This window comes from Hyla sarda, unplaced genomic scaffold (genome assembly GCF_029499605.1).
Source record: "Hyla sarda isolate aHylSar1 unplaced genomic scaffold, aHylSar1.hap1 scaffold_326, whole genome shotgun sequence".
Classification (NCBI taxonomy): domain Eukaryota; kingdom Metazoa; phylum Chordata; class Amphibia; order Anura; family Hylidae; genus Hyla; species Hyla sarda.
In genome coordinates this window covers 223,310-243,776 of record NW_026609999.1, presented here as the reverse complement: position 1 = coordinate 243,776, position 20,467 = coordinate 223,310, and the positions used below count along the sequence as shown (strand labels likewise).

The window sequence follows — 20,467 nt, the reverse complement described above, 5'->3', positions numbered from 1 at the left end:
GGCGCTCTCCCATTTCAGGGCCCTGTCGAATTTCAAGGCAACAGTTTGGGGCCACATATGGGGAATTTCAGTACTCAGGAGAAATTGCGTTACAAATTTGGGGGGGATTTTTCTCCATTTACCCCTTATGGAAAGGTAAAGTTGGGGGCTACAACAGCATGTTAGTGTAAAAAAAGTAACATTTTTACACTAACATACTGATGTTGTGATGTTGCCCCATACTTTTCATTTTCACAAGAGGAAAAAGGAGAAAAAGGCCCCAAAATTTCTAACGCAATTTCTTCCGTGTACGGAAATACCCCATAAGTGGGCATAAAATGCTCTGTGGACAAACTACATGGCTCAGGAGTGAGAGAGCGCCATGTACATTTGAGGCCTAAATTGGGGATTTGCACAGGAGTGGCTGATCGTTACAGCGGTTCTGACATGAACGCAAAACAAACCACCCAGATGTGACCCCATTTAGGAAACTACACCGCTCACGGAACGTAACAAAGGGTATAGTGAGCCTTAACAACCCACAGGTCTTTGACAAATTTTCATTATAGTTGGACATGAAAATTAAAAATTAGGGTTTTTTTCCCCTGAAATGCTGGTGTTACCCCATTTTTTTCATTTTCACAAGCGTTAATAGGAAAAATGCCCCCCAAAATTTGTAACCCCATTTCTTCTGAGTATATAAATACCTCATATGTGGATGTAAAGTGCTCTGCAGGAGAACTACAATGCTCAAAAGAGAAGGGGCGCCATTGGGCTTTTTGAGAGAGAATTAGGCTGGAATTGAAGGCCATGTGTGTTTACAAAGCCCCCATGGTGCCAGAACAGTGGACCCCCTCCACATGTGACCCTATTTTGGAAACTACACCCCTCATGTAATGTAATAAGGGGTGCAGTGAGCATTTACACCCCACAGATGTCTGACAGATTTTTTGAACAGTCGTCTGTAAAAAGGAAAAATTTTATTTTTCATTTGCACAGCCCACTGTTCCAAAGATCTGTCAAATGCCAGTGGGGTGTAAATGCTCACTGCACCCCTTATTAAATTCTGTGAGGGGTGTAGTTTCCAAAATAGTATGCCATTTGTTTGTTTTTTTTGTTTGTTTTTTTACTGTTCTGGCATCATGGGGGCTTCCTAAATGTGACATGCCGCCAAAAACCATTTCAGCAGAATTCGCTCTCCAAAAGCCCAATGTCGCTCCTTCGCTTCTGAGCCCTCTAGTGCACCCACAGAATACTTTACATCCACATATGAGTATTTTCTTACTCAAGACAAATTGGGTTACAAATTTTGTGCGGCATTTTCTCCTATTACTCCTTGTGAAAATGAAAAGTTTGGGGTAACACCAGCATTTTAGTGTTAAAAATCTAATTTTTCATTTTCATGTCCCACTTTAACGAAAATTCGTCAATCACCTGTTAAGGCTCACTGTTCCCCTTGTTACGTTCCTTGAGGGGTGTAGTTTCTAAAATAGTAGACCATGTGTTTTTGTTTTGTTTTTTTGCTGTTCTGGCACCATAGGTGGTTCCTAAATGCGACATGCCCCCCAAAAACCATTTCAGCAAAATTTGCTTTCCAAATGCCAAATGTGACTCCTTCTCTTCTGAAGATTGCAGTTCACCCGCAGAGCATTTTATGTCCTAACATGGGGTATTTCCATACTCAGAAGCGATGGGGTTACAAATTTTGGGGGGCATTTTCTCCCAATACCCTTTGTAAAAATGGTAAATTTGGGGGGAAAAACACATCCGATTTCAACGAAACGTTGTCAAACACCTGTGGGGTCTTAAGGCTCACTGGACCCCTTGTTACGTGCCTTGAGGGGTGTAGTTTCCAAAATAGTATGCCATGTGGTTTTTTTTTTTGCTGTTCTGGCAGCATAGGAGCTTCCTAAATGTGACATGCCCCCCAAAAACCATTTCAGAAAAACTTGCTCTCCAAAATCCCATTGTCGCTCCTTCCCTTCTGAGCCCTCTACTGCGCTCGCCGACCACTTCACATACACATATGAGGTATTTCCTTACTCGAGAGAAATTGGGTTACACATTTTTGGGGGCTTTTTCTCCTATTACCCCTTGTAAAAATGCAAAAACTGGGTCTACAAGAACATGCGAGTGTAAAAAATGAAGATTTTAAATTTTCTCCTTCACTTTGCTGCTATTCCTGTGAAACAACCAAAGGGTTAACAAACTTTCTGAATGTCCTTTTGAATACTTTGAGAGGTGCAGTTTTTAAAATGGGGTAATTTATGGGGAATTTCTAATATGAAGGCCCTTCAAATCCACTTCAAAACAGAACTGGTCCCTTTAAGAATTCCGATTTTGAAAATGTTGAGAAAAATTAGAAAATTGTTGCTGAACTTTGAAGCCTCTGATGTCGTCCAAAAGTAAAAACATCTCAACTGTATGATGCAAACATAAAGAAGACATATTGTATATGTGAATCAATATAACATTTATTTGGAATATTCATTTTCCTTATAAGCAGAGAGCTTCAAAGTTAGAAAAATGCAAAATTTTAAAACATTTTTATCAAATTTTGGAATTTTTCACCAAGAAATGATGCAAGTCTCAACAAAAATTTACCACTGACATAAAGTAGAATATGTCACGAAAAAATAATCTCGGAATCAGATTAAAAAGTAAAAACATCTCAGAGTTATTATTGCTTAAAGTGACAGTGGTCAGGATTGCAAAAAATGCTCCCGTCCTTAGGGTTATAATGGCCTCCGTCCCCAAGGGGTTAAATGTCGATGGATAGTTCGCACTGATGCTCCCTGAGCCTGCAGGACAGCTTGAATATCTTTGGAACTTGTTTGGGGCTGCTTATCCACCATCCGGACTATCGTGCGTTGACACCTTTCATCTATTAATGTGCTTTAGCCCCCTTTAGGCATCACATAGAGCCCCCCTTTAGGCATCACATAGTTAGATCCCCTTTAGGCAACTCATAGTTAGATCCCCCCTTTAGGCATCACATAGTTAGATCCCCCCTTTAGGCATCACAAAGGTAGACCCCCCCCCTTTAGACAGCACATAGATTCCCCCACATTAGGCAGCACATAGTTAGAGCCTCCCTTTAGGCAGCACATAGTTAGATCCCCCTATAGGCAGCACATAGATTCCCCCATGTTAGGCAGCACATAGAGTCCCCCTTTAGGCAGCACATAGATTACCCCTTGTTAGGCAGCACATAGTTAGAGCCCCCCTTTAGGCAGCACATAGTGGGATTTGAACCCAAGGCCCCATTGCTGCAAGGCAGCAGTGCTAACCTCTGAGCCCCCATGCTACCCTTACCATACATCTAATATCCACGGTTGCTAAAATGGACAGAGATGTCAGCAGAGAGTACCTGAAAAATTAGGCATGTACACATGGATGAAAAATAAGAACAAGCGCATATCCAAGAGTCCAGAAGACTCTATAATGCAGGACGGAGAAACAGACAAATTATTTTCTAAATAAAATTTTTCATCAAATAAAGAAACAGAGTTCATCCCTCTCTGTATTTTACTTTTGAAAATTTAAGTTAAAAAATCACACGCAACAAGTGTTCCTTTGTGTAATGGTTAGTACTCTGGAAAATTCAAGTTTAAATTATCATAAAGTCCAGAAGACTCTCTAATGCAGGACGGTGAAAAACACAAAGAAATCCTTTTCAAAATAAAAGGGTCCCTCAACAGGCACGACAACATGAAAGACCCCATTTGCACAAGGACAGATGCCGAGCTACTCGTCCCGTTCCTCGTCCTCAGTGATGTCAGGGAAGGTATAATCTTCTTCCCGCCAGCCACGTACAACACCACGGGAACCAGATAGGTGACAAGGAGCACCCTGGGATGCCTGCTGTGGTTGGTCTTCCTCCTCCTCTTCAAAGCCACATTCCTCCTCTGACTCCTCTTCCTCACAATCCTCTTCCAGCGTTGCCGCAGGTCCAGCAAGCGATGCTGATAAGGCTGTTTCTGGTGGTGATGGTGTCCACAACTCTTCCTCTTCACGCTCATCTACTGCCTGATCCAGCACTCTTCGTAGGACACGCTCCAGGAGTAAATCAAACGGTATGATGTCGCTGATGGTGCCTTCGGTGCGACTGACCAGGTTTGTCACCTCCTCAAAAGGACGCATGAGCCTACAGGCATTGCGCATGAGCCTCCAGTAATGTGGCAAAAAAATTCCCAGCTCCGCAGAGGATGTCCTAGCACCCCGGTCATACAAATATTCGTTGACAGCTTTTTCTTGTTGGAGCAGGCGGTCGAACATTAGGAGTGTTGAATTCCAACGTGTTGGGTAGAGATGAGCGAACTTACAGTAAATTCGATTTGTCACGAACTTCTCGGTTCGGCAGTTGATGACTTTTCCTGCGTAATTTAGTTCAGCCTTCAGGTGCTCCGGTGGGCTGGAAAAGGTGGATACATTCCTAGGAAAGAGTCTCCTAGGACTGTATCCACCTTTTCCAGCCCACGGGAGCACCTGAAAGCTGAACTAATTTATGCAGGAAAAGTCATCAACTGCCGAGCCAAGAAGTTTGTGACGAATCAAATTTACTGTAAGTTCGCTCATCTCTAGTGTTGGGCTGTCGCAAATCAAGTGCCTCACTGGCATGATGGACAGATATGTCAGCAGAGAGTACCAGAAAAATTAGGCATGTACACGTGGCTGAAAAACTTGGTACAGTTGCAGCCGCTGCGGCCAGAAAAATTGCAGCAGCAGAAAGAGTGCAGCAGCAGAGGCCAGAAAAATTAGGCATGTACACATAGCTGAAAAACTTGGTATTGTTGCAGCCGCTGCTGTAGCAGCAGCCAAAAAAAATTCTGTTTGTTTCCCAGCCAGAAAGTGCCCTAAAACATTGCGGCTTGAACCATAGTTGGTGGCGTATAAGTCATGCAAGTCATCCTTAGTCGCCACCTTACCCAGACAGAACGTGATTGGTCGGATTCTTCAAAAAAGAGTTGCCACCGATGCCTCTTGGAATCCTCCAAAGAGGAAATACAACTCTCATCCCGGATTGGTCGCCGCCCGGACCTGCCCAGCAGCGATTGGTCGAATTCTTCAAAAAAGATTTGCCGCCGATGCCTCTAGGAATCCCCTAAAGAGGAATTATACGTCTTTAACCTGATTGGTCGCCGCCCGGACCTGCCCAGCAGCGATTGGCTGAAAGATTTGAAAGACATCCTGCCACCACCAGCGGCAAAGACTTGCAACCTGAACTCATACGTCCCCTCTCTGATTGGCTCACTCGACATCCCGAACAGCCAATCAGAGTTAAGCCTACCATCCCCATGTTTGGATGACATCCCCTCACCGACTTTTTCCTATGACAGCGTAACTGTACACAGCCATGTACGGCTGATTGGTCGCCCCCATACCATCCAGCTGCGAGCGACCAATCAGCTTCAAGAGGCCCGTCTTCATTCAAAATCCACCGCGGCAATCCTGCACAGCGTCACCAAGTTTACCCAATGCGCAGTATAGGTGATATACCTGCCCTGACCATGCTTTGCAGACCAGGTATCAGTGGTCAAATGGACCCTTGCCCCAACACTGTGTGCCAGACCTGCCATTACTTCCAAGTACCGATTGGGGATTGCCTTTTGTGCAAATAAATTTTGGCCGGGTAGCTTCCACTGCGGTGTCCCAATAGCTAAAAAAAAAATGTTTGCATTTTTTTAAAAATATTTTTTACATTTAAAAAAAAAAAAATGTAATTAATTTTTTTTAAAGCTGGTGGGCTATGAGTTCAGACAAGCCAGCTGTCAGGCGCCGGGCTAGAGGGTGACCTTGGCATCTTACGCTCAAACATGTCCTTGACAGACTTAGAGTAGACGCTGTAGGCCTAACACACGCTTGCAGACAACTAACTGCTATTCAATCTATTACAGTTAAAATTGTATTTTTTTGTTGTTAAATTTACACAACTGTCACACCACATATGATTTGCACTAGTGTGACAATGAGCACAGCAGGCCCAAAAACTCCCAAGTGTGAATGTGATTTGCACTAGGGTGACACAATTTGCCCTGCAGCAAAAAAACTGGCAACTGTGACGTGAACTGACAGTGACTGGTTTTATTTAACAGCCAAAAAAGGTTTTTTTTTTTCTAATTTGCACAACTGTTACACCAAATGTGATTTGCACTAGTGTGACAATGAGCAAAAAAGCTTGCCAGCGGAGTTCCCCTTTTAAGCAGTGGTCCCCAACCAGGGTGCCTCCAGCTGTTGCAAAACACACGGACTGATATATTTCAGCCCTTTGAATACTGTAGTAGTTAGTTGCTTTAAAGAAAAGAAGCTTGCCAGCGGAGTTCCCCTTTTAAGTAGTGGTCCCCAACCAGGGTGCCTCCAGCTGTTGCAAAACACACGGACTGATATCTTTCAGCCCTTTGAATACTGTTGTAGTTAGTTGCTTGATGGATCTTAAGTTTTATTCTGGAGTACCCCTTTTAACCAGCGGTTCCCTCCCAACCAGGGTGCCACCAGCTGTTGCAAGACACACGGACTGATATTTGAGCTCTAAAAAGGGCTTTTTTGGGTGCTGTCCTTAAAGCAGATGTTAGACTAGTGCTTTAGGAGTAAACTGGACCCTGAATACACCACCTAGCAGCAACCTAGCTATCGCTTTCCCAATACAGCAGGAGCAGCTTCTCTGTCCCTCCACTTCCTAAGCCTGCAGCATGCTGAATGAGGCTAAAATGGTGTCCATGCAAGAGGTAGGAGGGTCTGGAAGGGAGGGACTGCTGCTGATTGGCTGTAATGTGTCTGCTGACTCTGATTCACAGGGTCAAAGTTTACTGCAATGTTATAGTATAGGGGGCGGATCGAACTTCACATATGTTCGCCCGGCGAGGCGAACGCAAACATGCTAAATTCGCTGTGGGAACTGTTCGCGGGCAAACAATTAGCTACATCTCTATTCCCAGAATGCCCGGACAGCCAACGGCTGTCCGTGCATGCTGGGAGTTGTAGTTTTGCAACATCTGGAGGTCCGAAAGTTGGAGGAGACCACTGCATTAGTCATTGATAGCACTTCAGAGGCATACGTATAAAGATGCGCTGTGCGGGGCATATATAATATATATCTACATGTGCTGCGGGGGGTATATAATAGCGCTGTGCGGGGGGTATATATATATATATATACACATGCGCTGCGGCGGGGTATATAATAGCGCTATGCGGGGGGATATATATTACACATGCGCTGCGGGGGTATGTAATAGCGCTGTGCGGGGGGGGGGGGTATATATATATATATATATATGTATGTACACATGCGCTGCGGCGGGGGACAAGACATATAGCGCAGCAGGGGGCAAGATATATAGAAGCTGTGGGGACATATACAAAACCCCCAGCAATTCTATATATCTTTCCCCACCGCAGCTCACAAGGATCCCTGATTGTCTCCTCAGTACGGGCTATTCAGGGATCCCTGATTGGCTCCTCAGTACGGGCTATTCAGGGATCCCTGATTGGCTTCTCAGTACCGGCCATTCAGGGATCCCGGCGGGGAATTTGAAAATGAAAGTAAAATACTTCGCTGGGGAGCGAACCATGACGCCCGCTCCCCTGCTTAATAACTTTTGATCGGATCGGGTCTCTGAGACCAGATGCGATCAACCCCTTAGCCCCTGTACTACTACCCCCAACATGGAACAGACCCTGTTCCATGATGGGGGTAGGATTCACTCAGTTTTCAGTAATTTCCAGACAGCTCAGAGCTGTCGGGTTTTAGTGAAGAAAAATTCACAGGTTTTCCTCATACTCCGAGTGTTTTTTCTGTTTTGTCGGGAGCACGCCCCTTTTTGTGATAACCACGCCCATTTTGACCTGTTTAAAAAACACTTGGAGTGATGATATATTTTGTTGGGTTGTGTGACCAAATTTGTGTCGCATGTGCTATGCAACACAAATTTGGTCGCACAACCCGACAAAAAAAGTCGGGTTGACATTAGTAAATGAGGGCTATTGTCCAATTTGCTTTTTTTTCCCTCCCTTTTTTTGGTTTAGTTCCAATACACTCAAAGGGGGGGATTTATTATTATTTGTCTATTGTAGACACAGATCTACCCCTTTACACTGCTTGTCTAATTTACACTCTTGATCAGAATTTACAAAGGTTGTGTACGTCCATGATAAATCTTGTGCAAATATAGAAACGCCCCCCTCGCTCTACAGTGCACGCCTTCCCTACCTCACAGTAAAAGTGGACGTAGGGATTTTGTTCTATTGCTTTGAGGTCGGATTCCATTGAGGTTTTTTGTTCATCAGAAAAAACTGTCCCAGCTTTTTCCTGCGTTTTGTCAGTTTTTCTTGCATTTTCTTCTTGCATTTTTGCTGGTGTGTGGAAACAAAAAAATTTACTAAACTTTTTTTTTTCTTCGAAATTTAGATACGTGAATGCGGAGGACTATGTCAGATTTGGTGGATTGCGATGATGAACAGCATTTTTTAAATGTCAATAAAAGGGTTAACAAGGGCTGTGGGGGAGTGTTTTTTTTTTTTTTTTTAAATAAAACCTTTTTTCAATGTGTTGTGTTTTTTATAATTGGATTTTCAGGCTTAGTAGTGGAAGCTGTATTGTAGACAGAATATATTACTAGGCCGGGGCTTAGCGTTAGCCCCCAAATCAGCTAGTGCTAACCCCCAATTATTTCCCGGTATCCACCGCCACAGGGGTTCCGGGAAGAGTCGGTACCAACAGGCCCGGAGCATCAAAAATGGCACTCCTGGGCCTAGGCGGTAACAGGCTGGCGTTATGTAGGCTAGGGAGGGCCAGTAACATTGGTCCTCGCCCACCCTGGTAACATCAGGCTTTTGCTGCTTGGTTGGTATCTGGCTGATACTGAAAAATGAGGGAAACACACACTTTTTTTTAAATTTATTTATAATAAAAAAAAACGCATAGCGTTCCCCCTATTTTCAGTATCCGCCAGATACCAACCAAGCAGCAACAGCCTGATGTTACCAGGGTGGTCGAGGACCATTGTTACTGGCCCTCCCCAGCCTAAATAACGCCAGCCTGTTTCTGCCTAGGCCCAGGAGCGCCCTTTTTGACGCTCCGGGCCTGTTGGTACCGGCTCTTCCCGGCACCCCTGTGGCGGTGGGTACCAGGGTAATAATTAGAGGTTAGCATTAGCTGATTTTAGGGCTTAGTAATGGATTCCGTCTATATGACAGCTTCCACTACTAACCCTTAAAATTCAATTATAAGAAAACACGACACATTGAAAAAAAAATTTTTTATTTAAAAGCGGTACTCCGGTGCTTAGACATCTTATCCCCTATCCAAAGGATAGGGGATAAGATTCCTAATCGCCGGAGTCCCGCTACTGGGGACCCCCGTGATCTTGCACGCAGCACCCCGTTTGTAATCAGTCTGATTAACGGTGACCACAGGGCCGACGGCGTGTGACGTCACGCTCCGCCCCTCAATGCAAGCCTACGGGAGGGGGTGTGATAGCTGTCACGCCCCCTCCCATAGACTTGCATTGAGGGGCGGAGTTTGAGGTCACACGGTGGCGGAGGCGTGACGTCACACGCCGCCGGCCTTGTGGTCATCCATAATCAGACCCGGAGCGAACACGCTCCGGGGACTGATTACAAATGGGGTGCCGAGTGCAAGATCACGGGGGTCCCCAGCGGTGGGACTCCCGCGATCAGGCATCTTATCCCCTATCCTTTGGATAGGGGATAAGATGTCTAAGCACCGGAGAACCCCTTTAAAAACAACACTCCCCCACAGCCCTCGTTAACCATTTTATTAAAATTGAAAAAAATGCTGGTCATCGTCGCAGTCCACCGAATCTGACGTAGTCCTCCACATTCACGTATCTGAAATTAGAAGAAAAACAAGAAATATGGGTTAGTACTACTAAACAGGGAGCCTCCAATTGTTGCTAAACTACAACTTCCATCATGGGGGGCTGTAGTTAAGGAACAGCTGGAGTCTCCCTGTTTGGGAACACAGTGTCAGAAAGGCTCTGTTCCCTTTATGCAAAACGCATAATGTGAAAGAGATCAGTCCCTCTTCCCTTGGACTACTACTCCTATCATGGGACAGAGTCTGTCCTATGATGGGAGTAGTTGTAGTACCGCAGCACTGCTGGGGGATGGCACTTGCACATCCCCCGGCTGCAGGACTTTTAGGACTACTACTCCCATCATGGACAGGCTCTGCCCATGATGGGAGTTGTAGTCCATGGGGCTGAGGTGCAGATTGCACCGGGTCATTCTGCAGAATGACCCGCTGCGATCCGCATTTATTAACTGTAAAAGCCGGCGGTACATGCGTCTACACTGCGCACCCTGCAGATTGCAGCAGATCTCCAGAGAATGATCTGCTGCGATCCGCATTAAAATTTAAAAACCGGCGGTACATGTGTCTACACTGCGCACCCCGCCGCAGGAACACACGAGCTCTGAGGGAATAGCTTGACCAATCAGAGCTCCCCCCTCCTGGCGGCGGGGATTATGAATTATTACAGTGTATATAGAAGCTGGCGGAGTGCGCAGTGTAGACGCATGTACCGCCGGCTTGTTAACTTAAATGCGGATCGCAGCAGGTTTCTGCAGAATGACCCGGTGCGATCTGCACCTCAGCCCCTGGACTACAACTCCCATCATGGGCAGAGCCTGTCCATGATGGGAGTAGTAGTCCTAAAAGTCCTGCAGCCGGGGGATGTGCTAGTGCCATCCCTCAGCAGCGCCGCAGTACTACAACTACTCCCATCATGGGACAGACTCTGTTCCATGATGGGAGTAGTAGTCCAAGGGCAGAGGGGCAGATCGCAGCAGATCATTCTCTGGAGATCCGCTGCAATTCGCATTTATTAACTATACAAGCCGGTGGTACATGCGTCTACACTGCGCTGCACGCCGGCTCCTATATACAGTTCTTATAATTCATAATCCCCGCCGGAACACAGGATCTCTGATTGGTGAATTGTTATTGACCAATCAGAGCTCCCATGTCCAGCGCAGTGAAGCCGCATGTACCGCTGGCTTTTACAGTTAATAAATGCGGATCGCAGCGGGTCTCTGCAGAATGACCCAGTGCGATCTGCACCTCAGCCCCTGGACTACAACTCCCATCATGGTCAGAGTCTGTCCATTATGGGAGTAGCAGTCCTTACTGTGCCAAACACAGACAATAGACACTTTGGTACGTGTCCTCCGAGGTGGTGTATATTTGTGCAAGAAAATGGCGTTTGCACATTTTTTTGGTGCAAAAAAAAAACCAGTTAGTAAATTCGATTCTACAGTAGAAAATCCTCTACCGTTAAATTAACCATAGACAAGGCAATGAAGAATTCCATAAAAATGTGCGCAAAAAAACGCAAAAAAGCACTTGCGCATATTTTTGCTCAACAAAATAGACACAAAACAGCTCTATATACAATGATAAATTCCCCCAAAAGTGAATAAACGTGTATAGCAAAACATGTGTTACTCCAATCCTTTTCTGTGGAAAAATACTTCATTTTCAAAATTTCAGGGGTGCCAACATTTATGGCCATGACTGTATGCCCATTCTTTCCTTTATAAATAAACCTCCCCTCCAGCACCCTAAGGGCCAGTAAGTGATATGTGAGGTATTAAGCCCTGGCCTCGATCTTATTCCTTGTGCCCGGGTCCAACACGTGTCATTGCCGTTCAGCCCATCACTGACAAGGCGGGACAATGCTGCAAACAGCGAATCTCGGAGCTACAACTTGACAGCAGGAAGAAGACCGCATCGGGGACCGGAGCAGGACACCAGGTATTGGAGGTTAATTATTATTATTTTTTTAAATATATCTAACAGAATGTTCTGTGGAAAAAAAGAAAAGAAGACCGACGGACGGCGCTTCGTGCATGTGAGGAAGGGAGGGATCCTCCCGAAACGCGTCATCCTGTCGGTTTTTTTATTTTCTGCAAAATCAAATGTCCTGCTGAGGACTTTTCCAGTATTTCTGGCTTTGCCTCATCCTTCGTACTAGAGTCAGCAGCCCCTACTTCAAGGGTCTTTTCCTGCCTTGCTTCCATTATCTAACAGAATGGGCATATTTAAAATGAAAAAAAAAAAAAACACCTTTGGCTGCGTAACCCCTTTTAAAATCCCCTATTCTTACCCCTATAACTTCTTTACCTTCCAGTATACAGGGCTGTACCAGGACCATTGTTTGCGCCACGATCTGTAGGTTTTATCATTAACACTTTGATATATATTTGATAACTTTTTTTTCTGGGATGTGACCAAAAATCAGCAATTTGGGATTTTGGTATTGTTTAGTGTTTAGGACGTTCACCGTATGAGATCAGTAATGTTATATGTTAACAGCTGGGACGATTCCACACATGGCGATACCAAATGTGTTTGTTTTTGTTTTGTTTTTAATGGAAAAGGGGGGTGCTATACATTTATTATTTTATTTAGACATTTTATCACACAATAAGTTCCCATAGGGAACTATTATAAGCAATGTCGTCCACTGCATAGTCAAGAATGAAGCACTGCATTGCAAAATTTTAGCCAAAAATATGTCAAAAGGCAATGTGCAATGTGACATACCTTTATGTGCACCAAGGACCAGGTGGCAGCACCGTATGTGTGTGTCACATGTCCTCTCGGGGTTAAAGGGTTACTCCGCCCTAGACGACTTATAGCCTATCTAAAGTATAGGAGATAAGATGTCTGATCATTGGGGTCCCGCTGCTGAGACCCCGCCATCTTTGTGCAGCATAATGTTTAGAACGCTTGATTCCGGCGGCAGGAGTTGTGACACCACCTCCTAGAGCCATGTCAAAAGCTTTTATCATTAGAACAAGCCCTTCTCTCCCCTCCCTGTACCTATGTGGGTGTAATGGCCTCATATACTTCCATTATGAGTCGGTCTAGGTCACGTGACACAGCGATGTTCGAGAATGAGTTTAGCATGAACATCTCCCAGCTTGTTCTACCAGTCGGTCAGGGTCTGCAAATTCAAACCGTGACCTATCAAAACTTTTCATATGTCTCTACGAAAAAACATAGATTTACAGTTATCCCGTCATACTGTATATCTACAGGACTCAATGCTTAGACTGTTGTTCTACAGCCTCCACTAATGGGTTATTCTTGTGGCAGAGGGAGGGGAACGCTCTAAACATGTACCTTTTAGTCTGTTCTAACTCTGGCAATACTGTGTTTTTTGTAGGGATGTCCCGATACTAGTATCGGTATCGGGGCTGATACCAGGCATTTGCATGGTATCGGGGACTCGCTTAATATCCCTGATACCTGCTGCAGTGCGGCGTCCAACAGTCAAATGCCCCCTTCTCTCGTCCCCATCATGGCATCCCATGGAGGAGCATGTGACACACACGTAACTCCACCTCCTCCACTGCACCCATTGTAATACTACGGAGGAAGCAGAGTGACGTGTATAGGACGCCATGATGCGGATGGGAGAATGGGCAGCAGAGTTGAAACAATCGATAGAGGACAGCCGCAGGTGAGCAACTCCCAGGGGTGCTACCAAGGAAGTGGTGGTGGGGCTGCTGTCTACAAGGGGGAGGGGCATGCTGTCTACAAGGGGGGCTGCTGTCTACAAGGGGGAGCATGCTGTCTACAAGGGGGGGGCATGCTGTCTACAAGGGGGGCTGCTGTCTACAAGGGGGGGGGGGCATGCTGTCTACAAGGGGGGGAGCATGCTGTCTACAAGGGGGGGGAGCATGCTGTCTACAAGGGGGGGCATGCTGTCTACAAGGGGGGCTGCTGTCTACAAGGGGGGCTGCTGTCTACAAGGGGGGCTGCTGTCTACAAGGGGGGGAGCATGCTGTCTACAATGGGGGGGCATGCTGTCTACAAGGGGGGCTGCTGTCTACAAGGGGGGGAGCATGCTGTCTACAAGGGGGGGGCATGCTGTCTACAAGGGGGAACATTGTCTACTGTACGTGTGAATAGACCATAAAAGTGATGTTTTCACAGACATTTTCCTTGGAAGTACTGGAGGCTTATCTTGTCTTCCCTCTGCTGCATTCCCGGGATACGGCGCGACTTGTCTTCCCTGCTCTTCTGGAATTAACCAACTGGACACTGTATACATTGAGAGTGGTGAGCTGAATTACAAATCTTTTTCTACATGTTTTAGTCTGTTCTGGTACCTGCATGGTCCTCTGGCTGGGACCAGTACTTGTGCCTGCCAGCTCGAGACTTCAGAACTGCATCCTGTGATAGGAAACAGCAGCTCAACCGTAGTAGAGTACTATAGCTGTAAACAGGTCACCCTCTGGGAGCTTACTGATGTGACGGTCAAATAAACCCATGAAATATCGCTAGACTGAACAGGACAAACACTTTGCACAGGTTAACTCAATTTGTGAACCTCCGTTCTGTGGATTAGGATGCAGCGTGCCACTGAAAACTGCAGGTGTTAGGTGTAGGGCCAGCCGGGACTTGCACCTACAGGGGACCTGCTACTCTTATGTCACGTTAACTAGAATAATATAGTGTTATGTCGACACTTCTGTGGAATCTGGGTGGTGCACGAGGTAGGATAAAGCCACAGGTAGAAGATGGATGATACTCAGCACTCACCAGTAATGCACAGTGAAGATTTATTATGCCATAGTGTAGTACAAGGACGCGTTTTGGCGTTTTCGGCGTTTTCCAAAGGATAGGGGATAAGATGCCTGATCGCGGGAGTCCCGCCGCTGGGGACCCCCGGGATAATGCACGCGGCACCCCGTTTGTAATCAGTCCTGAAGCGAAGACGCTCTGGGGACTGATTACAAACGGGGTGCCGCGTGATTTTTTCTTCTGACCACAGTGCTCTCTGCTGACACCTTTGTCCAGGTCAGGAATTGTCCAGAGCAGGATAGGTTTGCTATAGGGATTTGCTCTTGCTCTGGACAGTTCCTGACATGGACAGAGGTGTCAGCAGAGAGCACTGTGGTCACACAGAAAAGCAGCTGATAAGTACTGGAAGCATTAAGATTTTAAATAGAAGTAATTTACAAATCTGTTTAACTTTCTGGCACCAGTTGATTTAAAAAAAAAAAAAAAAAGTTTTCCACCAGAGTACCCCTTTAACCCCTTCATGACCCAGCCCATTTTCACCTTCATGACCTGGGCATTTTTTGAAAATCTGACCACTGTCACTTTAAACATTAATAACTTTGGAATGCTTTTACTTATCATTCTGATTCCGAGATAGTTTTTTCGTGACATATTCTACTTTATTTTATCGGTAAAATTTCACTGATATTTGTATCCTTTCTTGGTAAAAAATCTAAAAATTTCATGAAAATTTTGAAAATTTAGCATTTTTCTATCTTTGAAAGTCTCTGCTTGAAAGGAAAATGGCTATTCCAAATAAATTACATATTGATTCACATATACAATATGTCTACTTTGTGTTTGCATTAAAAAATTGACAAGTTTTTACTTTTGGAAGACATCAGAGGGCTTCAAAGTTCCGCAGCAATTTTCCAATTTTTCTCAAGATTTTCAAAATCTTAATTTTTCAGGGCCCAGTTCAGGTTGGAAGTGGATTTTAAGGATCTTCATATTAGAAATACCCCATAAATGACCCCATTATAAAAGCTGCACCCCCCAAAGTATTCAAAATGACATTCAGTAAGTGTTTTAACCCTTTAGGTGTTTCACAGGAATAGCAGCAAAGTGAAGGAGAAAATTCTAAATCTTCATTTTTTACACTCGCATTTTCTTGTAGACCCAATTTTTTAATTTTTACAAGGGGTAAAAGGAGAGAAATCACCCTAAAATTTGTAACCCAATTTCTCTCGAGTAAGGAAATACCTCATATGCGTATGTAAAATGTTCGGCGGGCGCAGTAGAGGGCTCAGAAGGGAAGGAGCGACAATGGGATTTTGGAGAGTGAGTTTTTCTGAAAGGGTTTTTGGGGGGCATGTCCTATTTAGGAAGCCCCTATGGTGCCAGAACAGGGGACCCCCCCACATGTGACCCCATTTTGGAAACTATACCCCTCATGGAATGTAATAAGGGGTGCAGTGAGCATTTACACCCCACTGGCGTTTGACAGATATTTGAAACGGTGGACTGTGCAAATCAAAAATTTTATTTTTCATTTTCACAGACCACTGTTCCAAAAATCTGTCATACGCCAGTGGGGTGTAAATTCTCACTGCACCCCTTATTACATTCCGTGAGGGGTGTAGTTTCCAAAATGGGGTCACATATGGATATTTATTGTTTTGCGTTTGTCAGAACTGCTGTAACCATCAGCCACCCCTGTGCAAATCGCCTCAAATGTACATGGTGCACTCTTCCTTCTGGGCCTTGTTGTGCGCCCTCAGAACACTTTGCGTCCACATATGGGGTATCTCCGTACTCAGGAGAAATTGCGTTACAAATTTAGAGGGTCTTTTTTCCCTTTTACCTCTTGTGAAAATGAAAAGTATAGGGCAACACCAGCATGTCAGTGTAAAAAATTTATTTTTTTACACTAACATGCTGGTGTAGACCCCAACTTCACCTTTTCATAAGGGGTTAAAGAAGAAAAAGCCCCCCAAAATTTGTAAGGCAATTTCTCCCGAGTACGGCGATACCCCATATGTGTCCCAAAACTGTTGCCCTGAAATACGACAGGGCTCCAAAGTGAGAGAGCGCCATGCGCATTTGAGGCCTGAATTAGGGATTTGCATAGGGGTGGACATAGGGGTATTCTACGCCAGTGATTCCCAAACAGGGTGCCTCCAGCTGTTGCAAAACTCCCAGCATGCCTGGACAGTCAATGGCTGTCCGGCAATACTGGGAGTTATTATTTTGCAACAGCTGGAGGCTCCGTTTTGGAAACAGTAGCGTACCAGACGTTTTTCATTTTTTGGGGGGATGGGGGCTGTGTAGGGGTATGTGTATATGTAGTGTTTTTTACTTTTTATTTTAGGTTAGTGTCAGTGTAGTGTAGTGTTTTTAGGGTACAGTCACATGGGCAGAGGTTCACAGCAAGTTTGCCGCTGGAAGTTTGAGCTGCAGCGCAAAATTTGCGCCATCTCAAACTTGCAGCACTCACTGTAAACCTCCGCCCATGTGAGTGTACCCTGTACATTCACATTGGGGGGAGGGGGCAAACATCCAGCTGTTGCAAACTCCGAGCATGCCCTTTGGCTGTCCGTGCATGCTGGGAGTTGTAGTTTTGCAACAGCTGGAGGAACACTGGTTTGGAAACACTAAGTTAAGTAATAAACTTTCAAGTGTTTTGCAACCAAACTTAGTGTTTCCAAACCAGTGTGCCTCCAGCTGTTGCAAAACTACAACTCCCAGCATGCATGGTCTGTCAGTGCATGCTGGGAGTTATAGTTTTGCAACAATTGCAACAGCTGGAGGCACTGAGGTAGGAAACGGACAATGTTTCCCAACTAGTGTGCCTCCAGATGTTGCAAAACTACAACTCCCAGCATGCCCAGACTGCCAAGGCATGCTGGAAGTTGTAGTTCGGCAATATCTGAAGGATCAGATGTTGCCGAACTACAACTTCCAGCATGCTTGGGCAGTCTGGGCATGCTGGGAGTTGTAGTTTTGCAACATCTGGAGGTCCACAGTTTGGAGACCACTGTATAATGGTCTCCAATCTGTGCTCTTCCAGATGTTAGAGAACTACAACTCCCAGCATGCCTGGACAGACTGAGCATGCTGAGATTTGTAGTTTTGCAACATCTGGAAGAGCACAGATTGGAGACCATTATACAGTGGTCTCCAAACTGTGGACCTCCAGATGTTGCAAAACTCCAACTCCCAGCATGCCCAGAAAGCCAAAGGCTGTCTGGGCATGCTGGGAGTTGCAGTTTTGAAACTCTCAGAGGCAGCAGTGAGATCGCTTTACGGCGATCTCACTGCTGCCAATGAAGATGCCGCACTGCTGCCGGAAACCCACCTCCGGGACGCAGCGCAGCCGGGACCGCATGGAGGACGCCGGGACCGCCGGGACCGCTCGGGACACCGCATGGCCGGGTAAGTGACACCGGGGGACGGGTCAGGGACACTTAGCAGAGCGGTGTGTGTCCCGATCCCCGTGATCGGGACTCACACACTGCGCTGCTAAGTATTCTGATAGCGAAACGCTGCTATCAGCTAGTCAGATTTGACCAGCTGATAGCAGCGATCGCTGGGGGGGGGTGGGGGACGAAACCCCCCGTGGTCGCACGGTAAGATGGCTGGCTATCAGTGATAGCCACCATCTTTCCGTGCGCTGCGGGGTGCCGCGAGTAGCGGCAGTAATGTCCATGACGTACCTGTATGTCATGGGTCGGGAACACCTTGCCACCCATGACGTACAGGTATGTCATAGGTCGGGAAGGGGTTAAGCTTCCTAGGGCCCACCCAAATACAGTTGTTGGCTGATGGTATTGTGGGGTACCATAACTGTTAGGCCCCTTTCACACTATAAAGTTGCTTTATAACTTCCGTTATAAAAGCCTTAAAAAAACGGATGTTAAACGGCCATTGCAAAATCCCATAAAAGTCTATGGGAGGTTTTGATTATCCGTTATGACCAGTTACAGCCGGTCATGAATAACGGATGTTATTTGTGACGGAAGAAAAAAAACGGCACACGCACTAATTTTTCTTCCATCACAAGAAACGGGTAAATTAACGGCCGTTATTTTTAACATTGAAGTCTACGGCAAACGGATGAGCTCAGAAGAGGTGACATCAGCAGACTCCTGCAGTGCTGAGGGACCACTACTACTCCCATCATGGAACAGACTTGTTTCCATGATGGGAGTAGTAATTCCCTGACTGTGGGAGTCTGCCGGTGGCTGGGGAGGCTACATTAGTGTTTGTACTACAACCCCCATCATGGAACAGACTCTGTTCCATGATGGGTGTTTTAGTACAGGGGCTGAGGGATTGATTTCACCGGGTCTTACTTCTGAGACCTGATGTGATTCGAAGTTATCAAACAGGGGAGCAGGCGGCATGCTCCACACCCCTGCGATGTACAATGTATTTTACTTTCATTTTTAAATTTCCCGCCAGGAGGCCTGAATGGCCGGTACTAAGGAGCCATACAGGGCTCCCATTGGGGTTTTCAAATAGAAGTGCTTCGGTGGGGAAATATATATAGAATCGCTGGGGGAGATGTATAGGTATGTATACCCCTCTCCCGGCCAAATGCGCTGCTGAAAGAACACTTGTCTTTCATAGTGCTGCGGCAGCATATGTACATAGAAGCACTGTGGGGGCCAGATAACGCTATATGTCTGGCCCCCACAGTGCTTCTATAATCATATGCCTCTGCAGCACTATGAATGACAAGTATTCTATCAGCAGCTCATCGGGCCGGCCGGGGGCTTATGATAGCGCTGCGAGGGGGAAATATATACAGTACAGACCAAAAGTTTGGACACCCCTTCTCGTTAAAGAGTTTTCTTTATTTTCATGACTAAGAAAATTGTAGATTCACACTGAAGGCATCAAAACTATGAATTAACATGTGGAATTATAGACATAACAAAAAAGTGTGAAACAACTGAAAATCTGTCATATTCTAGGTGGAAAGTGTCCCCAAGTGCAGTCACAAAAACCATCAAGAGCTACAAAGAAACTGGCTAACATGTGGACCGGCCCAGGAAAGGAAGACCAAGAGTCACCTCTGCTGCGGAGGATAAGTTCATCCGAGTCACCAGCAATCTCAGAAATGGTTACCAGCAGCTCAGATTAGAGAGCAGGTCAATGCCACACAGAGTTCTAGAGCAGACACATCTCTAGAACAACAGAGGAGACTGTGTGAGGCCTTCATGGTAGAATATCTGCTAGGAAACCACTGCTAAGGACAGGCAACAAGCAGAAGAGAGAACACAAGGAATGGACATTAGACCAGTGGAAATTTGTGCTTTGGTCTGATGAGTCCAAATTTGAGATCTTTGGTTCCAACCACCGTGTCTTTGTGGGACGCAGAAAAGGTGAACGGATGGACTCTACACGCCTGGTTCCCACCATGAAGCATGGAGGAGGTGGTGTGGGGGTGCGGTGACATTGTTGGGGATTTATTCAAAATTGAAGGCATACTGAACCAGCATGGCTACCACAGCATCTTGCAGGGGCATGCTATTCCATCCGGTTTGCGTTTAGTTGGACCATCATTTATTTTTCAACAGGACCATGACCCCAAGACATTCCCGCCCCCCCCCCCGTCCTCAGTACCCGCCATCCAGGGCTCCCCGCAGGGAATTTAAAAATGAAAGTAAAATACACCATACATCGAGGGGAGGGGAGCATGCTGCCCACTCCCCTTTTTAATAACTTCTTATCGCATCGGGTCTTAGAAGTGAGACCTGGTGCGATCATTCCCTCAGCCCCTGTACTACAAGCCCCATCATGAAACAGAGTCTGTTCCATGATGGGGGGGTAGTAGCAGTAGTACAAACACTAATGTCCCGCAGCAGACTCCCACAGCGGGGAACTACTACTCCCTTAATGGAAACAAGTCTGTTCCATGATGGGAGTAGTAGTAGTCCCGGCTGT

At 45.9% G+C, this 20,467-nt stretch overlaps 1 protein-coding gene across 5 annotated transcripts in view; it reads left to right on the top strand.

Annotated features, from left to right (window-relative positions):
- Window positions 1-20,467, top strand: part of LOC130329915 (cornifelin homolog B-like) — a 131,238-nt gene that overhangs the window by 13,603 nt on the left and 97,168 nt on the right. The window contains exon 3 of one of the 5 annotated variants that reach the window (XM_056553546.1): window positions 11,654-11,755. The exons of the other annotated variants lie outside the window; for them this stretch is intronic. Within the exon in view, the coding sequence (XP_056409521.1) occupies window positions 11,654-11,755 (102 nt within the window). The remainder of the gene's footprint in view (window positions 1-11,653; window positions 11,756-20,467) is intronic. 5 annotated transcript variants of the gene reach the window in all.